The sequence below is a fragment of the Lineus longissimus genome, chromosome 2 (assembly GCF_910592395.1).
Source record: "Lineus longissimus chromosome 2, tnLinLong1.2, whole genome shotgun sequence".
In the NCBI taxonomy this organism is placed as follows: domain Eukaryota; kingdom Metazoa; phylum Nemertea; class Pilidiophora; order Heteronemertea; family Lineidae; genus Lineus; species Lineus longissimus.
In genome coordinates, this window is record NC_088309.1 from 7,131,650 (window position 1) to 7,149,251 (window position 17,602).

At 39.4% G+C, this 17,602-nt stretch overlaps 2 protein-coding genes across 12 annotated transcripts in view; both read right to left on the reverse strand.

Moving 5' to 3' along the window:
• LOC135482452 (A-kinase anchor protein 13-like) overlaps nucleotides 1-10,914 on the reverse strand; it is a 77,874-nt gene extending 66,960 nt beyond the window's left edge. For 7 of the 10 annotated variants that reach the window (XM_064762454.1, XM_064762450.1, XM_064762452.1 and 4 more), the window contains exons 1-4: nucleotides 7,465-7,560; nucleotides 6,234-6,320; nucleotides 2,590-2,633; nucleotides 1,786-1,933 (exon numbers count right to left, since the gene is read on the reverse strand). In XM_064762454.1, the coding sequence (XP_064618524.1) occupies nucleotides 1,786-1,933; nucleotides 2,590-2,633; nucleotides 6,234-6,320; nucleotides 7,465-7,510 (325 nt within the window). In that variant the 5' untranslated portion in view covers nucleotides 7,511-7,560. Of the gene's footprint in view, nucleotides 1-1,785; nucleotides 1,934-2,589; nucleotides 2,634-6,233; nucleotides 6,321-7,464; nucleotides 7,561-10,188; nucleotides 10,373-10,740 lie in introns of those variants that run through there. The other 3 variants (XM_064762447.1, XM_064762448.1, XM_064762453.1) reach the window with 3 other exon arrangements.
• A 1,450-nt stretch (nucleotides 10,915-12,364) lies between these two features.
• LOC135483597 (D-beta-hydroxybutyrate dehydrogenase, mitochondrial-like) lies at nucleotides 12,365-17,022 on the reverse strand. 2 transcript variants are annotated; one of them, XM_064764573.1, is made up of 7 exons: nucleotides 16,926-17,022; nucleotides 16,492-16,707; nucleotides 15,537-15,734; nucleotides 15,142-15,294; nucleotides 14,372-14,568; nucleotides 13,785-14,036; nucleotides 12,365-13,346 (listed from the first exon to the last, which is right to left on the reverse strand). In XM_064764573.1, the coding sequence occupies exons 2-7, from the start codon at nucleotides 16,685-16,687 to the stop codon at nucleotides 13,227-13,229; spliced, it is 1,116 nt and encodes a 371-aa protein (XP_064620643.1). In that variant the 5' UTR covers nucleotides 16,688-16,707; nucleotides 16,926-17,022; the 3' UTR covers nucleotides 12,365-13,226. The 2 variants fall into 2 exon arrangements, with proteins under 2 accessions (XP_064620643.1, XP_064620642.1); XM_064764572.1 differs by having other exon boundaries at nucleotides 16,946-17,019.
• Nucleotides 17,023-17,602: the final 580 nt, after the last annotated feature.

The following is a 17,602-nucleotide window of genomic DNA, read 5'->3' on the forward strand; positions in this document are numbered from 1 at the left end:
ATGAGATATTTTGAAAGTATCCCTTACGTAGATCACGGGTAACTTCCGTGAAACAAAGAGTGGTTGCTTATGGCAGACTTCATAGCTTGCTATTGAAGTTGAAAAAAATATTGAATTGAGAGCTGAGCGAAGATTATTACCAGACGATCATACTCGAAAGGATTTAGCGACAATTACTCAAACTCAAGCTAAGAAACATGATTTTCTTGAGAAAATTCAAAGAAAATGAACTTGTTGCAGTGAGAATGTTAAAGAATCTGACATGTCTAAAATGGGAATTAGTCCATGTGTTAGCGACAGGCAGAACTACAAGAATCTTCGCCTTTTCCATTTAATGTTGTTCATGACTTGTTTAGCAATTTCCAGATGCACCGCATGAATGCCCGCTGAAAATAAGACGCTCATACAGCGATAAATCCAACTTGTTTCAGTCGCTCCATGTGCTTTACATTATTACCCTCTAGCTCTTGGCCTCTACATTCATGATTCAAGCTCAGGGAGTGTACAGCTATCGCTCAGGATGGACATTCTCTTTCGCAATCTCTGCCAGCTACATGTTAGTACCCATTCACTCCTGGGTGGAGAGAAAAGTGCCTTGCTCAAGACACAAAGATGAAACAGAGATTATCCTTCTGAGATTCGAACCTACAACCTCCTGATAATGAGGCTGGTGCTCTATTAAATCACTATGTCAGTGATCTCCCCAGAATGACATGACTTATCATACCATTTAATAGCCTACTGCACAGCAGCAACAAACTGTAATCAGTGGACATAATGCTTTAGGAAGGTTTCAAAATATATCGTACTCGAAAATTGAAGGTTAAGCCTACTTCAGGCTTCTGATTACTTTTGCATATCCAATTTCTGAAACCGATGAAATAATTTCTTGTCATTATTGTAGCTAATCAGTTAATATAAATGATTCCCTCCCCCCCCGTGAAATATTTGCCAGTAAAGCTCCACCAATCAATGCTCAAGATGAAAAAATGACAACAGCTGTGATTGAAATCTCGAGGTGACATTCAGCTTGCGCCGACGACAGTTTTCACTGTCTGAGCCTCCAGGATCAAACAGGATGTCTGATTGTATCGACTGAAAGCTGCTCATCTGATTGCTGCATCAGAGATCCCCACTTCCCTGATGGAATCTGAAAATCACTCGGATTACCAGCGTGTTTACTGTGCCAGAAAGATTCTATAAAAGAAGTAACAGATTACAACCAGAGTTCTTCTGTTGAGATGGCGGAGAAGAAAGAATTGATTTACTGGGGTGTTTATTACAGTAAAACACCAAACCTTCACTCGTGTAAAATCTGAAGGCTGATAGCTTGAAACTTTTTTGGAGCCACTGTGGTGTCGTGGCTGGGACTCTAGACTAGCAGTCAAGAGATCCCTGGTTCGATTTCCACTGTTGGCATGAGACTGTAGGCAGGTCTCTTTGTCTTACTTGCTTCGCTTCACCCAGGTGTCAGAAATCTAACATTGTCATGCTGGTTGAGCAGCTCATCTGAGGTCCACTGAAAGGTTTCAGGACAGACCGGGGTTGAAGTGTAAAATTGGATGATTACCTATCGTAGTTGATATCAGACTATAAACCCATAACTTTAACTTGTTTTTATCTTCACAGAGGAAAAACCTGTTGACCTGTACTGATATAAAAGTGAAGATTTAGCCAATATGACAGGAGGGTTTACACATCTCCCCACTTAATGATGCGATTCAACAGCATGTGTTGATTGGCTTTGTCGATGAAGAAGGAGTCAAATGTTAAGGCTATACATACTTGGAATGGTTGCTTGTAGAGTCTGCTGATTGACAATCTTCCCCTGCGTGATGTGTCGCCTCTTGGCCCCAGCGAAGATCAGATAGAGCTCGCAGTCAGGAGACAGGGTCGTGTTTTCACCAAAAGCAACAACAATCGTGTTTCCACCCTGGAAGAGCAAGAATTGTGAACTATGTAGCTGCTCTGGCAAAAGTACGCGCTTGAGGTCAATATCGGATATTGAGTTACTCGCTTATTCGTTTGTTATTGACAAATGCAACGCTGTTGCCATTCTACCCTATCCCCTTCAAGACAAAGAAGAGACAATTCACTCATTTGTACCCATGGGCCATAAAGGTAATGAAGCGTAATGGACAAACACTTCTGTCAATTGCTCAAATTACCATCTTCAATCAGTGTTCGGTGTGGAATTTTCAGTTTCCATCAGCGGCGAGGGGCTAATCAAGGATCTCATGGCTAGTGGCAGTTCTACGTTTAGTTCAGGAAGAGTTATATTCAGGACTGGGTTGTTCAAAGGATGATCTTCTATTTTATCTAACTGGAGCGCTCCCCTGACTTTTTTGAAGAAAAGCTACGTCGCAATTTTGAAATTGACACACACTGCCATCTATCAGTAACTTGAGGTACCTAAAGTCCCGATCCATTGTTTACACTGCTCAATTTGTGATTTTACTTTTTAGTGACGGATTCAGAATTTTACTCCCTCAAAGGTTTCTTAATTTGGACTTGGAGTTCAACTTCGGACTCGGCAGGACTCGTCCAGAACACGTCCAGAACTGTTCTGGAAACAAAGGGTATACGTACATAGATTGGCGACTCCTTCGGTGAAAACGCCATTCGACAGCCTTCTGAAAAGAGACAATACAGAAGATGGTTATGACAGCAGAGACACCTGTGGCTGCACTTAATCCAGTTTTGGTCAGTTAGACAAACACATGGTCACATCGTTTGTGATCTTAAACATGTCTCTTTACTTCGATTACATACATGGACCATATCATTCAAATGAAATATAAAACCACGATTGCACCTGGTGGCTATGCAGAGCAAGCAATGGTCTGTTCGAAGCAAATCCGGGTCCTCATCAGAGTGGTTTGAGATCACGGTATCTAAATGTGACTCATAACCTTTCGTTAAAGAAAACTGCAAGAATTCACCTAATGCATCCATGCAAAAAGGTCTGCCTTTGATAACATAATGAATCATGCGAGCGAGGCAAAAACAAGCAGATATCAGCTGACAAAGTCATTTTAGGCTTGGGGGCATCAAACTATCAAACAAGTCATATGGCGCAAAAAGAATGATCATCTCTATGTCAGCGAATGTATCAACGGAATTTGAAAAAATTTGACATGCAGATTTTTGGATAAGATCTTTATTGTGATAAGACATTGGGTGCTTACTATTTTAGTATGTTTGGGGCCATGGCATATGATTCACTACTGAATGCAGGTAATTTTTAACTTGGAGTAGAGTGTGGAGCGACAGCTATTTTGAAAACCATTGCAGAATTGCAGCTGTCCAAGAATAATGATATAATAATGTTATTAATGAAAACAACAGTCGACATTGGGAAATCTGACAACCACTGCATCTGTCCCAGAATGAAAACAACAGTAGAGCTCGGGAAATCTGACAACCACTGCATCTGTCCCAGAATGAAAACAACAGTAAAGCTCGGGAAATCTGACAACCACTGCATCAGTCCCAGAATGAAAACAACAGTAGACCTGAGGAAATAGTCACCCACTGCATCTGTCTCAGAAAGGCCTGATAAAATCTGACAATCACAGGAGCTGTCCCAGAATGAAATCAACTGCACATTTCACTTGCTGATGAAATACACTACAGAAATACAAATATGCCTAGGAACAATTCTACCACTCACCGGTCCTATGTGGTAAGAACAGATCTCTGGAAACCTGGATGTCACAAAATGAAATCAAATGAACTCTCACTTTCTTTTGATTAATATTAATACCAGGAACAATTAATACATTGATGAAGTTCACATGTTATGGAAAGAAAAGACTTCAGGAAACCTGGATTCTTCACTTTTCCTGATTGAAGAAAAAAACGGTCTCTTTCTAATGAATTAACCAGGAAAATGTAATCGATCACATGCCCTGTATTTTAACTATCATGTGTGCAAGCACAAAAACAAAAGTCAACATTACATGTTTTATCAGAGGTCAACTATCAGAGATTATATGATTTATATGACCGTCAATGGAATTCAATGTTTGGATTCAAAGAGAAAACATGACTTTTGAGACAAATTTAGAAAAAAATATTTGGAAGTGTGAACTTGAATAGCAGAAATGTGACCTACATCATTGAGAGAGGACATTGGGGGTATTGGCGACATTGACCCAAACCTTCCAACGAAACATTGATTGTTTTCACAGGCCCAGGCAATGAGCAGATCTCATAAATTCAGTGTGGACATACCTTTCTCAATGGCGGCTCACAAATGAGTTTTTTTTAAAGTCTGAACTCACAGTATATCTCTGGCAGAAACCGAAAGTGCTAAACCGTGCAATGACCTCCTCTTTTTTGACAAAGACCATCTACTGGTTTGTATGTCTCTGGGGTGCCGCCAGGGCCATGCTTGCAATTATATTTTTAACCCCTGACCCCAGAGTCAGCCCATTATTTGATCTTCACCACGATGTTGGCAAAATTGGGAAGATAAGGACAGCACTTACATCAAACACAAAATGCTAGTCTAGATTATGACACAACCTGAATAATGCTAAGAAATTCCTAAGAAATCCTTTCTTCTGTTAACCGTCCAAATATCATCAACTAGGCAAATAATTTGGTTCACCAAACTGTAATGGAAACATATCGAGCATCTCACAACCTGTGATATCAGCAGACGATCTGCAAGAGAAGTGTAGAATGGTTGGTTGGTTTTAGGCTAAGCCCACTGTCAATATTTGCAGGGTTAAGTTGGTATTGTTGACTGGGTTTATCAAACAATAAACTATAACCTAAGAATGCATTAAAAGCAGATATTTAACCATTGGATGCTTGTTTAATGGTACCAAACATGGTTGGTTTCAAATCCACTTTAAAAGCAAGTACAAAGTGTTCCGTTATTGATAGTTGACACTAGTTTTTAAAACAAAGAAATATTTTCCTATAAATCATTGCTTTTGTGATCAAATAAAAGGTTGAAGCTTGCCAAAGAGGTCTTCAGCATCATTATGTCAGTAACTGAAACAATTCCAGTCAGAACCACATTCCAGAAAGTATAGAGAGGGGGAGGGGAGTTATCAACTGGCATGCTATAGAATTTGAATAGAAGATGAAACCAAGGAGGTGATTGATTATCAACGGGCAAACCATAGCCTTTGAATGGGTTAATCAAAGATGAAACAATGGAGGTAGATGATATTCAGCTGGTATACCATGGCCCCCGAGAAACCATATCCTTCACATAAAGGGAGCAGATCTTGAGCCCGCTGTCATGGTGACAAGCTACATGTAGGATATCAGATACTCACTTCAGATGCGGCTAAACATCAAGACAATCGAGGACAAAAAGGATAAAAGGTAGCTTGGCAAAATCTGGCTCTTTGACATTAGTTTTGACAACACTTAGTTTCTTTTTTAATCAAAAATGCCTTATTGACACAAATATCAGGGACAAATATCTTATATTCAGTCAAATAACACTCCCGAACTGCTGCAGGGTCTAAGTTTGTGAGCAGAAGCAATACCCAAAATTTCCCTTTATCGCAAAACTCGGATAACCAGATATAAAAAGAAACACTAGCACGTCTTCCCTATTATTAAGTACACCACCAAGGGGAATTCCCAACAAAAGATGAATCCAGGACAATCAAATGGTAATAGGAACATTGCGTGCACTCATGAGGTGATTGCACCAAGGAAGCCTTATCATAGGAATCCATATTAATGACAATAATCATAGAAAGGGAAGAAGCAGCTGAGACTCCAAGTAGTTGAGTAGACTGCCTGTAGTCACCAAACAGTATGGATATGTCGCCAAACCATTCAGATATGACATCCCAGAAGACAATCAGTCAAAACAACCAAAGTGTATTTAATCCATTTTAATTAAGTCACATCACAATCGATCCGCATAAGACGCATGGCAAATTGGAAAGGAATCATTCTGAACCAATTAATTGAAACTCTGGCTGGAGGCTGGGAAATAGATAATATTCATCACTACAAACTGTAAACACGAATTCCAGAATAATTATTGCATGCCGCAGTGGGGTGCAGTGAGTTACACAGCAGGACATATGGACAAGATGTGAGTTATTTTGTTGGATTTAACATGTGAGATGAGACAGGTTAGTCTCTACCATTACATGACCAACCACCATGATTCTAATCATACTCAACACCAACTACCAACTACCACCACCAAAAAGCAATGCACATGCCAACAATCAAGGTCAACAACTTACGCTGAAGGTCAATGCCAAGGTCATTGTTGACATTTTTGAGATGACTCAAGTCATTATCTTCCGAGGCTTCTTTCTTCGATTTTGATGCTGGAAAGGGTCAACAGAAATCTTGAGAAATCAGCACAAGGGATATTAGAATCAGGTTGGATCAGGTCAGACTCGGGCTTGTGGTGCAAAATCTAGCATATAAGCCCTACCTGGCCCTAAAGCAATACTGAAGATGATTGGTTCCCGGCAGGTGGCCAATAGGATGATTGGTTTTGTGTTTTATTATGGGATGGCTCATCACATGATTGTCAACTTCTTTGGGGCTCGTATTCATTGTGTGTACTGGTGGCTCTGGGAAAAAGAATACACAATGCCACAGTGCACTTATTATGCATGCAAACTTGATGAAACTTGGTATCTAAAGTACTTGTACACATAGAACACGACGGCATTGTTGAAATTTACATTCAGTGCGTATTTACATGACTTGAAATTGACAAATTCGAGTTCAATTTAAAAAATTTGAACAAAGGTAACTAGGCCTATAAGTAATAAATGACTAAAAGACTGCATACTACTTTACTAAATAGTATATCAGGTTAACCTCGCCTATTGATTTGGTAGTTTGTTCCTGATGCCCATCCCAAATGAACATGTGTGCACCTGTTTCAGTCGTGACATCACATCCTCAACCCACATACACCTGCCTTAAGGGCCCTGCAATGATCGTTACAACCACAACACAAATGTTGAATATGAAGTAGCTAGGAGAACATACATTTCAGAAGGCAGGGCTACATGTACTGTTATCATCACGTGACAGAGTCGTGGGTTTTCTTTATATCACCAAATTGGCACATGAACACAACCATTCTTCTGATTCTAAACGGGGACTATGGACATCTTCAGTTGTCTGATAGTGATATGCACAGTAAGTTCGGAGTAAGGGGACTGTTGTACTTGATTCAACAGTTACATTGCACTATCCTTGTAGTAGTTGTACAAGCTTAAGAGTTTTGATGGCCTGTGAGACAAGAGAGACCCCTATTATCAGTAACTTTAACTTAATCTTGCCTACTTGGCTGCTACCGATAGAGTCCCTTTTAGAAAGAAGTGACGGGGAAATGATGGAGGGAGGACCTTTCTTTGGAAAGAAACTTATGGTTGAATTTATAAACATTTGTCAAATCAAGATCAATGTCATTCCTGACAGAAGTAAATTCTCAGAGGTGTGTATATATACCTTCAAAAACCTTTGCCTTCAGCTTATTCCAGAGTAACCATGGCATTCCGATATTATAGAATATTCCCAACTAATGACATATTTCCACTCGAATAACACACAATCGCCTTGACAACAAATTGAATTTGATCTGCAAATTGAATTTGATCAGCAGATCATTTGATCACACTCCCTACTCCACCGAAAGGTCTTTATCACAGAAAGACATTCCTTTCATTCAAACTGGCTTATATTCCAACAAATCTGCAGAAAGCACCTACATATTCTAACTCTGGGAATATTCCAATAAATCGGACATTACTCGTGAATAAAATATATCAAGAAACCGAAATCTATGTCATAATCACTAATTAGAAAATATCTCTTAGAACTCCCAATGCCAGACCTGATGGCTTCAATCTGAATCGATTCATGTATCCCAGCACTAATAACCACCTGTTTGAAATTTTGATTTTAGAAATTAACTTCCTGATTCATGATCAAAAGTTTTAGAAGTTCACACTAATCGTATTATATTGGAAGAAGATCCGATTAATTCCTTGTTTTGATGATCACTTCATAGCTTTCAATTTCTTTCAAGAGCTTGCCTTACTCGAGTCCCTCCCTTCTAATATCTGGAGCTATAATTTCAACGTCGCACAAGATATTGGTTTAGTTGCGCGTACTCACTGTCACAGTTCCGAGGACACCCTACACCTTGCCAGGATCAATCAATGAAGTCTGTTCCATGATAACTTGCTGTTCAACACATGAGAGCAACTGTGCTTTAGGATTCCTTTTTTTCCCCGTAACTTTCTCTGGGACAAATTATATCTTGGTTAAGTACAGAAAATTGAAGTCCTTTTTCCATAGTTAATGTCAAGAGTCAGTCCTTTCGATATCTTTTTACACCCAAGTTTCCAGTCGCCAAAAACTTTTAAAATTTCTGCTGCCAATTTCTAGCTGAGTTTCCATGAGATGTAATTCATAGTGTTTGAAATTCATGGCTGGAAAAGACTGTCCCTGTTATAATCACAACCTATTTGTTTCAATCTAGCTTATGATTTACAATAGCAACTGTCCAAAAATCCAATTCGAACTTCTTCCAATGGTCTTACGAGTCAACTTGCACAACAGATAATGGTATGTTAGCTTTTGCCTTTGAGATATAGAACCACGGATTGTCGTCGGCTAACTGACTACGTGACCACAATATTGGTATCATCATAAGGATCTTCAGGCAATGATGTCATTAAAACAATCTATCGCATCAAAAGATTAGAGCGAACATCCTATCGTTAGCGATAGCGATACAGGGGTTATGATAAAATCATAGGGCAAGTTCATCTGTGCGTCCACCTTTCATACTTCCTGCCTGTGCTGCCGACAATTATCACTTCCCTATGCTGAATCCGCATAGAACAATAAATCACAATTCTCTAGAGAATAAGACTAAGAGCGACCAACACCTCTACAAACGAGGTGGTATTGTGGCTTAAAAGAGTATAGATTGTAAACTAATGGAAAATTATCCCTCAGTAATCCATGACTTATATTCATATAGTGTACAGGCCTAGTACAGGTATTTGTTCTGTACCCAGTGGTTTTCATACACACCATCCCTGTAGGCCTAGAACATGAGAAAATCAATACCCAACACAATCAAATCCTTGGTGCACCTGGTGAAATTCTAGACACATTTTTCTCTTGTTTTGTCATTGTTTGTTTAAGTGCCCAGAGTGACATTCTATTGATTGAGAATTTATGATGATGGAGTAGCAAATATTCCTGAAATTAGTATACATGCACAATTTCACTATTTCTATTTCTTTTTTTCATCAAGTTCAACTTTCACTATTTCAGCTATGTGTATCTTTGTTTTATTTGAAGGCGCGCCCAAAGGACAGCCTTAAAAACAAAGCCATTTTTCTTAAAATAGCAAACATAGATTTATCTCGTTTTGCTATGAAACTCTTCAGTTTCAGATAGTGCCAGCTAACAATTTTAACAACCGTAATCTATACTTTTTATTTAAAAAATTAGCAATCATCACAACACGAAAGCGGTTGCAAATTATTCAGTTCAGAGCATTGTTTTTCTCGTCTCCCTTTATTGCTGGTTGATGATGCAGAGTTCTAATCTACCCCTCACTATTCTATGATTGTTGCTTTTGTTAGCGATGCATTTGTGACAACATGTATGGAGCATAAATATGTCAAAACAATAGAAGAATAATATACAGAAATCCATCTCTTCTTGTTCATCCATACTTGCAATCCATTATTGATACTTGTCATAACCTACTAGACTTCAATATTATGGCATCTGTCAAGAACAAACCAGTCATGTCCAAAGAGCGGGCTCCATACAATTCACGGTGTCACTTTTCACCGCCAGGTTGTGTCATGTCATGTTTTCAAGCCTACCTTGTCTTTGTGACAAAAATGACATTCTTCAATATTAATTGACAGTTCCATCTGAAAATGAGCTGGTCCCAAGTATATTAGTGGTAGGACTGACCCTTATTTATGCAAATCATCTGATGATTTTAGCCCCATGGAAACATAATTATGAATGAATTATGCAAGGTTTTGTGGACACGCATGTCAAACCTCATGGAACAAATTAGGCCCATCCGACTTTCCCACTTATTATTGAACCTTACTAGCATCTTAGATATTATTTCAGAAATATGTTTCAGAATACTGGAAAAAAGAATAAAATGACAATATGTCGATAACCTACCTGCTTCCTCCATGACGTCTGGCACCAAAACCCTTGCCGAGGAGTTACTTGAGAGGGCTTTAGCAATCAGTTACCCCTGGTAACGGCTTCCTTTAATACCACCAGATCAGAAACCTAGGCAACCCGCTCCACTGACCCTGCTGTCACCTAGTTGTTACATACAGAACTGAAGTTCACATGAAACCTGAAAGAAAAAAAAGCCGGTTTCAGCCAGTTCACCATAGGCATCATCCTTTTGGCTAGAACTTGAGTCTGTTTGGGCGCTGACCAGTCATGTTTCACCTGGAACAAAGGGTCAGTCGCTTATGGCATTGTCCAAAGTAAAAGTTTTCTTAGGCCTTCTGACGAGTTCTGAATGTCCGCATTTGTTTTGTTATGGCCCTGGCCTGGTACTGGTTGGTATTTGTCAAAAAAGTCCATTCACTCTGCTTTAAAAAAACTTCTCATTGCTTCAGTATTGCAAGTTTTTTCCAAAATGACATTGCTATCAACTGGTTTCCCTGCTCTTCGAGGTCTCTTATTTTCAGAGCAAAATCATTTGACCTGAAGTACTTGGACATGGACTAACTGGGAGGCTGCCGATGCCGTTCATTCTTGATAAACCACATCCATTCGAAGAAACTTCGCCGTTTTCTGCCGAGCTGTCCCCAGGATCAGAAAATTATGATTTTGTGGTGTGTTTTCATCTTTTCTCTAAATTTTTGAATTTCCGGAAATCAGCTGTGGTGCATGCGATTTGTTACATCCTCGATTTACACATTGAGGGATGTCAGAGTTCTTCTAGTAAAAACAGGTGACGCCACCATGCGTTCCTATACGCGGGAAATACGAATGCGAATGCGCACGTGGTGGACTTGACTGGACTTAAAAGTATGTCATTTCCAACTTTTATCGGGGTACAAGACATAGGAAGCAGTTTATTTGACCTATTTTTCAAGGTCAAAATGTGGTAAGACCCATGGCTCTGGTGAAAAGTTTCGATTAGAGGCAAGTCAATAAGCAAAAAACTGTTTCTCTTTCAAAAAACCTTTATTGTTGCACATTCCAAGGAAGACACATGACGAATTGGAATATTGTGTAGGAGGAAACCCGCATACCAGGGGAAAACCTACGCAATCGGAGGGAGTCGCCATCTCCATCACACATGTGACAGGTGCTTATGTTTGAAATGACTTATACATTGTAGATTATATATACAATGATCGTAGTACATAATTTTGTTGCTGCACCACTCCGAAAGCCCCATACAAGAAGAGGACCAGGAGATAAAGGGGGACAAAAATCACAGGCGATTTGAACAATTCTCGATTAGCCCGATGTTCAACCTCCATATTTTGCTACATCGTTGTTGTTGTCGGCATGACTTTGGCGACGACGGATTTGGTCCGAACTGTCTTCGGCGATCTGTGTCATCATGTCATATAGAGCACAGTGAGATGTTAGATCAGTCCAACACAGCAGGCCCAGATGACGGTTGTGGGAGAGTCAAGGCTGAGAATGTCTTCCAGAAAATTGTGAGATGCTGGCTTAGACCAAGTCAGATAATAATACATGTACTGGAATAACATCCAGCTTATGCATGTCAGAGAGAAGTTAGGTCAATCCAAGGATAAGGGTCAGGGCCTTTGGCGAAAGTCATTTCTAAAGAACACACAGTCATCCCTAGCTGTTATACAACATAAGGCCTTGGTATATGAATCCGTAGGACATTTGAGTTTGGGAATAATCCGTTATGTATCATGATCATTTGTACTAGGTACACATTTTTGTCCAAGCTATGGTATGAGCTGCGGTAGTGTCTTTAAAAAAAACCCATGTCTTTGGGGTAAGTGCAGCTGTCTCATTAGTCCATTAAAATAGGCTCGATCGTCTCATTGGCAAATGTTATTTAATACAACATGGGGCCACAGTATATAAATCCGTATGTCATTTATAAACTCACATTGTAACCGCATGGTCTATCCCAAGATGATTAGCCATCTCCTAACTGATGCAACTAATTTTTCTTTGATAACAGCACATCATGGTCATTTATAGCAAAAGGATATTTTGCTAAACATGGTAATAATGAAATCACAGAAGATATATTCATGACACATAAAACATCCAAATCCAATTCTCTTTTCACAAAGTAGCCAAAAAGTGTGACTCTAGGATGAGAAGACAGAAGACTATATAAAATGATACACATTTTTATTCTATAAATAAATGCCATTTACACACTGCAAACATACACCATGTGACAATCAATTACAACTCTGGAAAGTTGAAAACACAATGACTTACTTGTCTATTTCATTGGTGAGACCATTACTGAAAGCACTGTGATTGGAATGGAGTACGCCAATGGCCCGAGTTCGAGTCCTGGGTAAAAACACGTTTCTTCGGATGATAGACTTGATACTGGTGGGGATACAAAGAACTAAATTTCCTGGTTGTTCTCTACCAAATTCATTCATTGAAGTAACCTTTTTCTCAATGCCAAAGCAAACTATCATGACACATTTACCAACAACACATCAAATGAATAATATTCTAGAGTAAAAGCACACTGAAGTAAGCGTGGTTCCTTGAATACAACAGCCATATAGCAATAAGTACATTCTGAAGATTTTTGTTATTCATTTTACCACATTCTAATTGTTGCCTCTCTTAATAAAGCTTACCCGGTATCTAACACGGCTGACTGATGTTACAACAAGTGGGAGGGACCTGGGAGAAAGTACTAACAGAATATTTTCTGAATATCTGACAGCACCAATGATATCTCAATGACACTTCATTCATATACCTCCTTACAATCAATTTCAGATTCTGTAAACCCCTTTATTTTCTTCCGTTTCAGATTTTCCCCGGCTTCTTTCTGGGAATGGATGCATTTTTCAAAGACACAATCATTAAGTTGGGTCTACCCTCTCAGAAATACAATGAGCTATATTAAGGGGTTTACAATATTGTTGATTATGGGGGTCACGCCACTATTGGGGAATGCGTTGGTGTATCTTTAAAATGCAATCATCGGAATCCTTATTGTCAATTCAGTCCCTCTTCTTATCTTTCTGTAAAGCCTTTGGAAGGGGTAATGCACTAAGGAAGTTATACTCCATGATAAAGTCTGTTATCTCAGTTGGTAACCATTGGTTTAACTTGGCAGTGACCTAAAACATAAGTAAGATACCATTAGCATGTTTTATTATGTTATTTTACAATTCACATTATCTATGCCGAATGCCAATACTAATATACAGTTACCAAGTTCATGTATGCAGGGGGATCTGGGCGGCATTTAAATTGTGTAGAAACGTTCTATCAACACCTTCAGATCCATAGCACCCTCATCTCCTGAGCTCAAAGTAAGGTCCCCCACTGAAGGTGATAACATTTGTTTCGGTCTAGCAATAGCTTATACCACTCCTCCTTTGTGTTGCACTTTGAACATGAATTTCTAGATTAGGTCGGCACTCTACAGAAAAGCTTCTGGATAAGGCTGGGAATAAATGTACAGGGCTTTGAGAGTGTTGTACATCATAAAGCGCTACAAAAACTTAGTTTTATTTTTAGCCAAAACTAACAAAGAGATATAAACTTTATTTTACCTTATACATATCAAATGTAAAAAGTTCATATATTCCACTACTAGCTCCGATCAAATAACGTTCCCTTGGAAACTGTGCTGCTACAGCCTCCACTATTTTCTTCAGGACGGGATCAAGATCAGGATGAGTGTTTGTGGCTTGAGATTCAAGATCCTTTTTGTAAGCATCAAGATATTCTCTACCATAATCTTCCCTAAGTTCTTCATCCATGGCATCCCATATATTTGTCAATTCTTCTTCAAAACCCTTCCCCTGAAATATATAAAACATAAATTGTGAAAATTTCTGACACAGCATGATGAAAAATTGTCACAACTGAAAAGACCCTCCCGATATTGACGTGTTGGCACCAAGCTGTCCCACACACACACCATACCAGTTCAAACACTAAACAGCTAGATTTCTAAATGACTAAAGCAAAGTTTTGTCTAGGAGGTACTCAGGAGTTGCTGGATTTAAAATATCTGTGATCTAAGGACATTGCTTTGACCATTTCACATGAGATTCTTGTAAAGCAATTCCTAGAACTTTCATTGAATCCACAACAGAAGTAACCAATGGGTGAATCTCTCTAGAGTAATTCTTACATGTGTTGGACTTTTTAGAAGATTAGTTCTACCCTCAAAGTTAGATGGCTCTACCACTACGACTGGGACTTCCCATCTTTTCATTTCGACTCGAAGAATATCTGAAAACGCCTCCACACCATATGCCGAGACGCTGCATGCACTACTAAGAGGAAATCCTGCAAGTCCTTTTACACCAGTGACATTTACTATCCGGCCTGTCAAAGAGAAAAAACATTTTTCAGTAATTTGGCTTCATGAAACAGTTTTTTTTAAATGTTATAGTTTGGGTTTATAGTCTGATATCAGTTGCGGTGTCATCTGAGTTCACACTGTAAAACTCATCTATCCGTAAACCTTTCAGCAGAACTCAGATGAGCTGCTCATTCAATGCTATAACCAGACTACGGGGTTCTAACCAGAGACCTCTTGACCACTAGCTGAGAGTTCGAACCACTAGTCCACAGCGACTGCTCCTGAACAGACCAGAATGTAAATTTCTAAACTTTAAACTTTGATATGTACATGTTCTGAAATAAGTGGTAATTTTTCATCTATTAGAGGAGAAGAAACAAAAGCAAGTGAAAGAACTGATTCAGAGAAAAGACAAGCCGAATATTTATAAGCCATCTTAAAAAAGTGCCAGCTCAGGCACTGTAGTTGTACAGCCAAAAATTTATTGAGGTTTATCAATGAGTCCTAGCAATCTTACAAGGACTTTGCTCTTGAGCAAAGTAGCAACTAATTTCGCATCATCCTTTAAGCTGAGACACCACCATGTATCTTCTCACCTTTAGCCTTCCTTATCATCTTGAGACAAGCTTTAGTCACCCTGATTGTCCCAAACAGATTGACATCAGTCTGTTTTCGGTACATATCCATCGTACACAACTCTGTGTCACCATATGCATTGATACCAGCATTGTTCACAACGGCCCATAATTCTGAAGTAGAAAATATCTGAATGATGAGGATATTCTTATAAATCTATTGTTGGCTTGGCCTATTCCCACAGATAAATGAAGTGGCTTTGCCATATCATCATCAACATCTACCTGCTGGTATAAGGTGGTGGCCTTCCATAACCGGATAACATCTTGATGAATTTCTGCATCATTCACCACTTACTACCAAGCACTCAAAGGATGAAAGAACCCTTTGAGTCAAACTGAACCTGTATATTTACCTCCATCTGATTTCTCCCTAATGACTTTAATCACCTTCTCAACACTTTCATCATTGGAAACATCAAGATGTAGAATATGACACTGGTCGGTTGTGCAAGCTTTCAACTTTTGGGCACCTGGCCCATTTGGCTTCAAGCATCCAGCAAACACAATGCAACCAAGTTTATTTAAAGCTTTTGCAAGCTCATATCCTAGACCTGAAAAGAAAACAAAATTGGTTAACCTTACATGTAAATGTAGTATTTGTGCACAATGTACTTTGAAATTGTCTTGTCTCCAAGTTCAGAAATATTTTCAATAAGGCTTATTGCAACAGTTCAGTTATATACATCTTAATTTAGGGGAATCTCACACCCAGTGGAAAGTTATGTAGAACCACTAGAAATAACTGACGTCAAATTGGATTTATTTGCACTTTCAGATAGTTTACAGTGTATGATGCACTGTGCACCAATGAGGCTTCATTTTGAATTCAGCGGTTATGTTTTAGCCCACCATCATGACTTGGAGTGTGCAAAATAGCAGTCAACAAGCATTCAGTTACATGTCATTGTTTATTTTGAGGTGTTTTACAAGAATAGAAATTGATGCCTTACTGTCAGTATTGGTTGTCTCAGCAAACAAGGCAAAGCTGTTGCCTCGGTTTTTGCCAACATTGTAGCTCCATCCTTGAGGTTTTAGGCAAGACAACCAACATCTCCTGTGGTATCATTTCCTTAAAGGGGTACTATAGGCAAGAGCAGGTGGTTAAAATGGTCATCTTCATGTGACTAATATGTACAGTAAGGGCACTGGGTCAGGTAATATTCAGCATTAAACACATTCCTCGTACATGTGCGAATAGTTTTGTCATACCTGTACTGTGAGAGACCAGTAATGGCAACTCTGGGTAACTTCATCTTGCCTACCTAGCTTCTACCTATAGGGGGCCTTCGAACACAATTTTGAATTTACCTGTATCACAGCCAGTCACAAATACTGCCTTCCCCTTCAAATCGAGATGTTTGGGCTGGAAATGGATCATCGCAGCCACACCAAAGAGAATGTACATCCACATGATAAACAAGGCTGTTTTGTTCTCTTCATTGAAGCGATAAATGACTGCAGCTACAATAAGGAAGATTGTACCGACAAGTCTTTGGGCTGACATGCTTGTATTACATTTACACCCTGGAAAATAATTGCAGTTATTTTAAAACACATATGATGGAAAGAACCACACAAATTACAATACATCAACAACAATGATCTTGTGCACAGGTCGAGTTTCGAATCAATGTGTCCTATTCTCGGACAACAAATAAGACTGTTTTCCTCTGTCAATAATAGATTTAAGTAGAATCATACAATGGAATGTGGCGACTGATTCTTAGAGGAGAAATATTTACAGCTCTTGCTTATCGCTTACGATTCGTTAAGCGGAAAATTGGGGGTTTGCAAGTGTAAACCAACCGTCTATCGGTGGTTTTCAAGTTTGGTTTGGGGAAGACCTACTCACCGATGACGTCATATGCCCTCCTTGCTGGGATTCCAGCCTTTTGTGTACCATTTCCCGCGCATAAAGTGGCGGCAAATTTGAATTATCAAAACTGAGGGAGTGCGCTTTCACAATACTACTTCGAAATACTAAGCAAGGGGGGGGGGGCTTGTTAATTTCAGTGCCTACTTTCCACCCTAATTAACTGATGCTCAGTGTCACGTTTTTGGATTAAAAGGGATGCCCCCGCCCGCCCCCCTAAGATTTGAAGGGGGTCGGAGGGGGGTCCTCACAGCAATTGGGTCTCCTCAGGGTGAGAAACGAAGCAGGTCCACTGTGTCCGGAGTGTAGATGGTGGTGGAACGAAACACCTGGAGGGAAAGCCTCACCTTGTAGCGTTAGGGTAAATGGTCGAACTCATAATCTCGCAATGAAAATCTATTTTCAGTAAAACGGAATTCGAACAATATACACAGCCGACTCAATGCATTGTACTCATAAATCCCCTTACACAACGGTAAATCACGGTTGCTATCAGTCTTCAGTTTGAGAAGAATCCCCAGCTGCACAGCCCGTTGTTTCATTCCA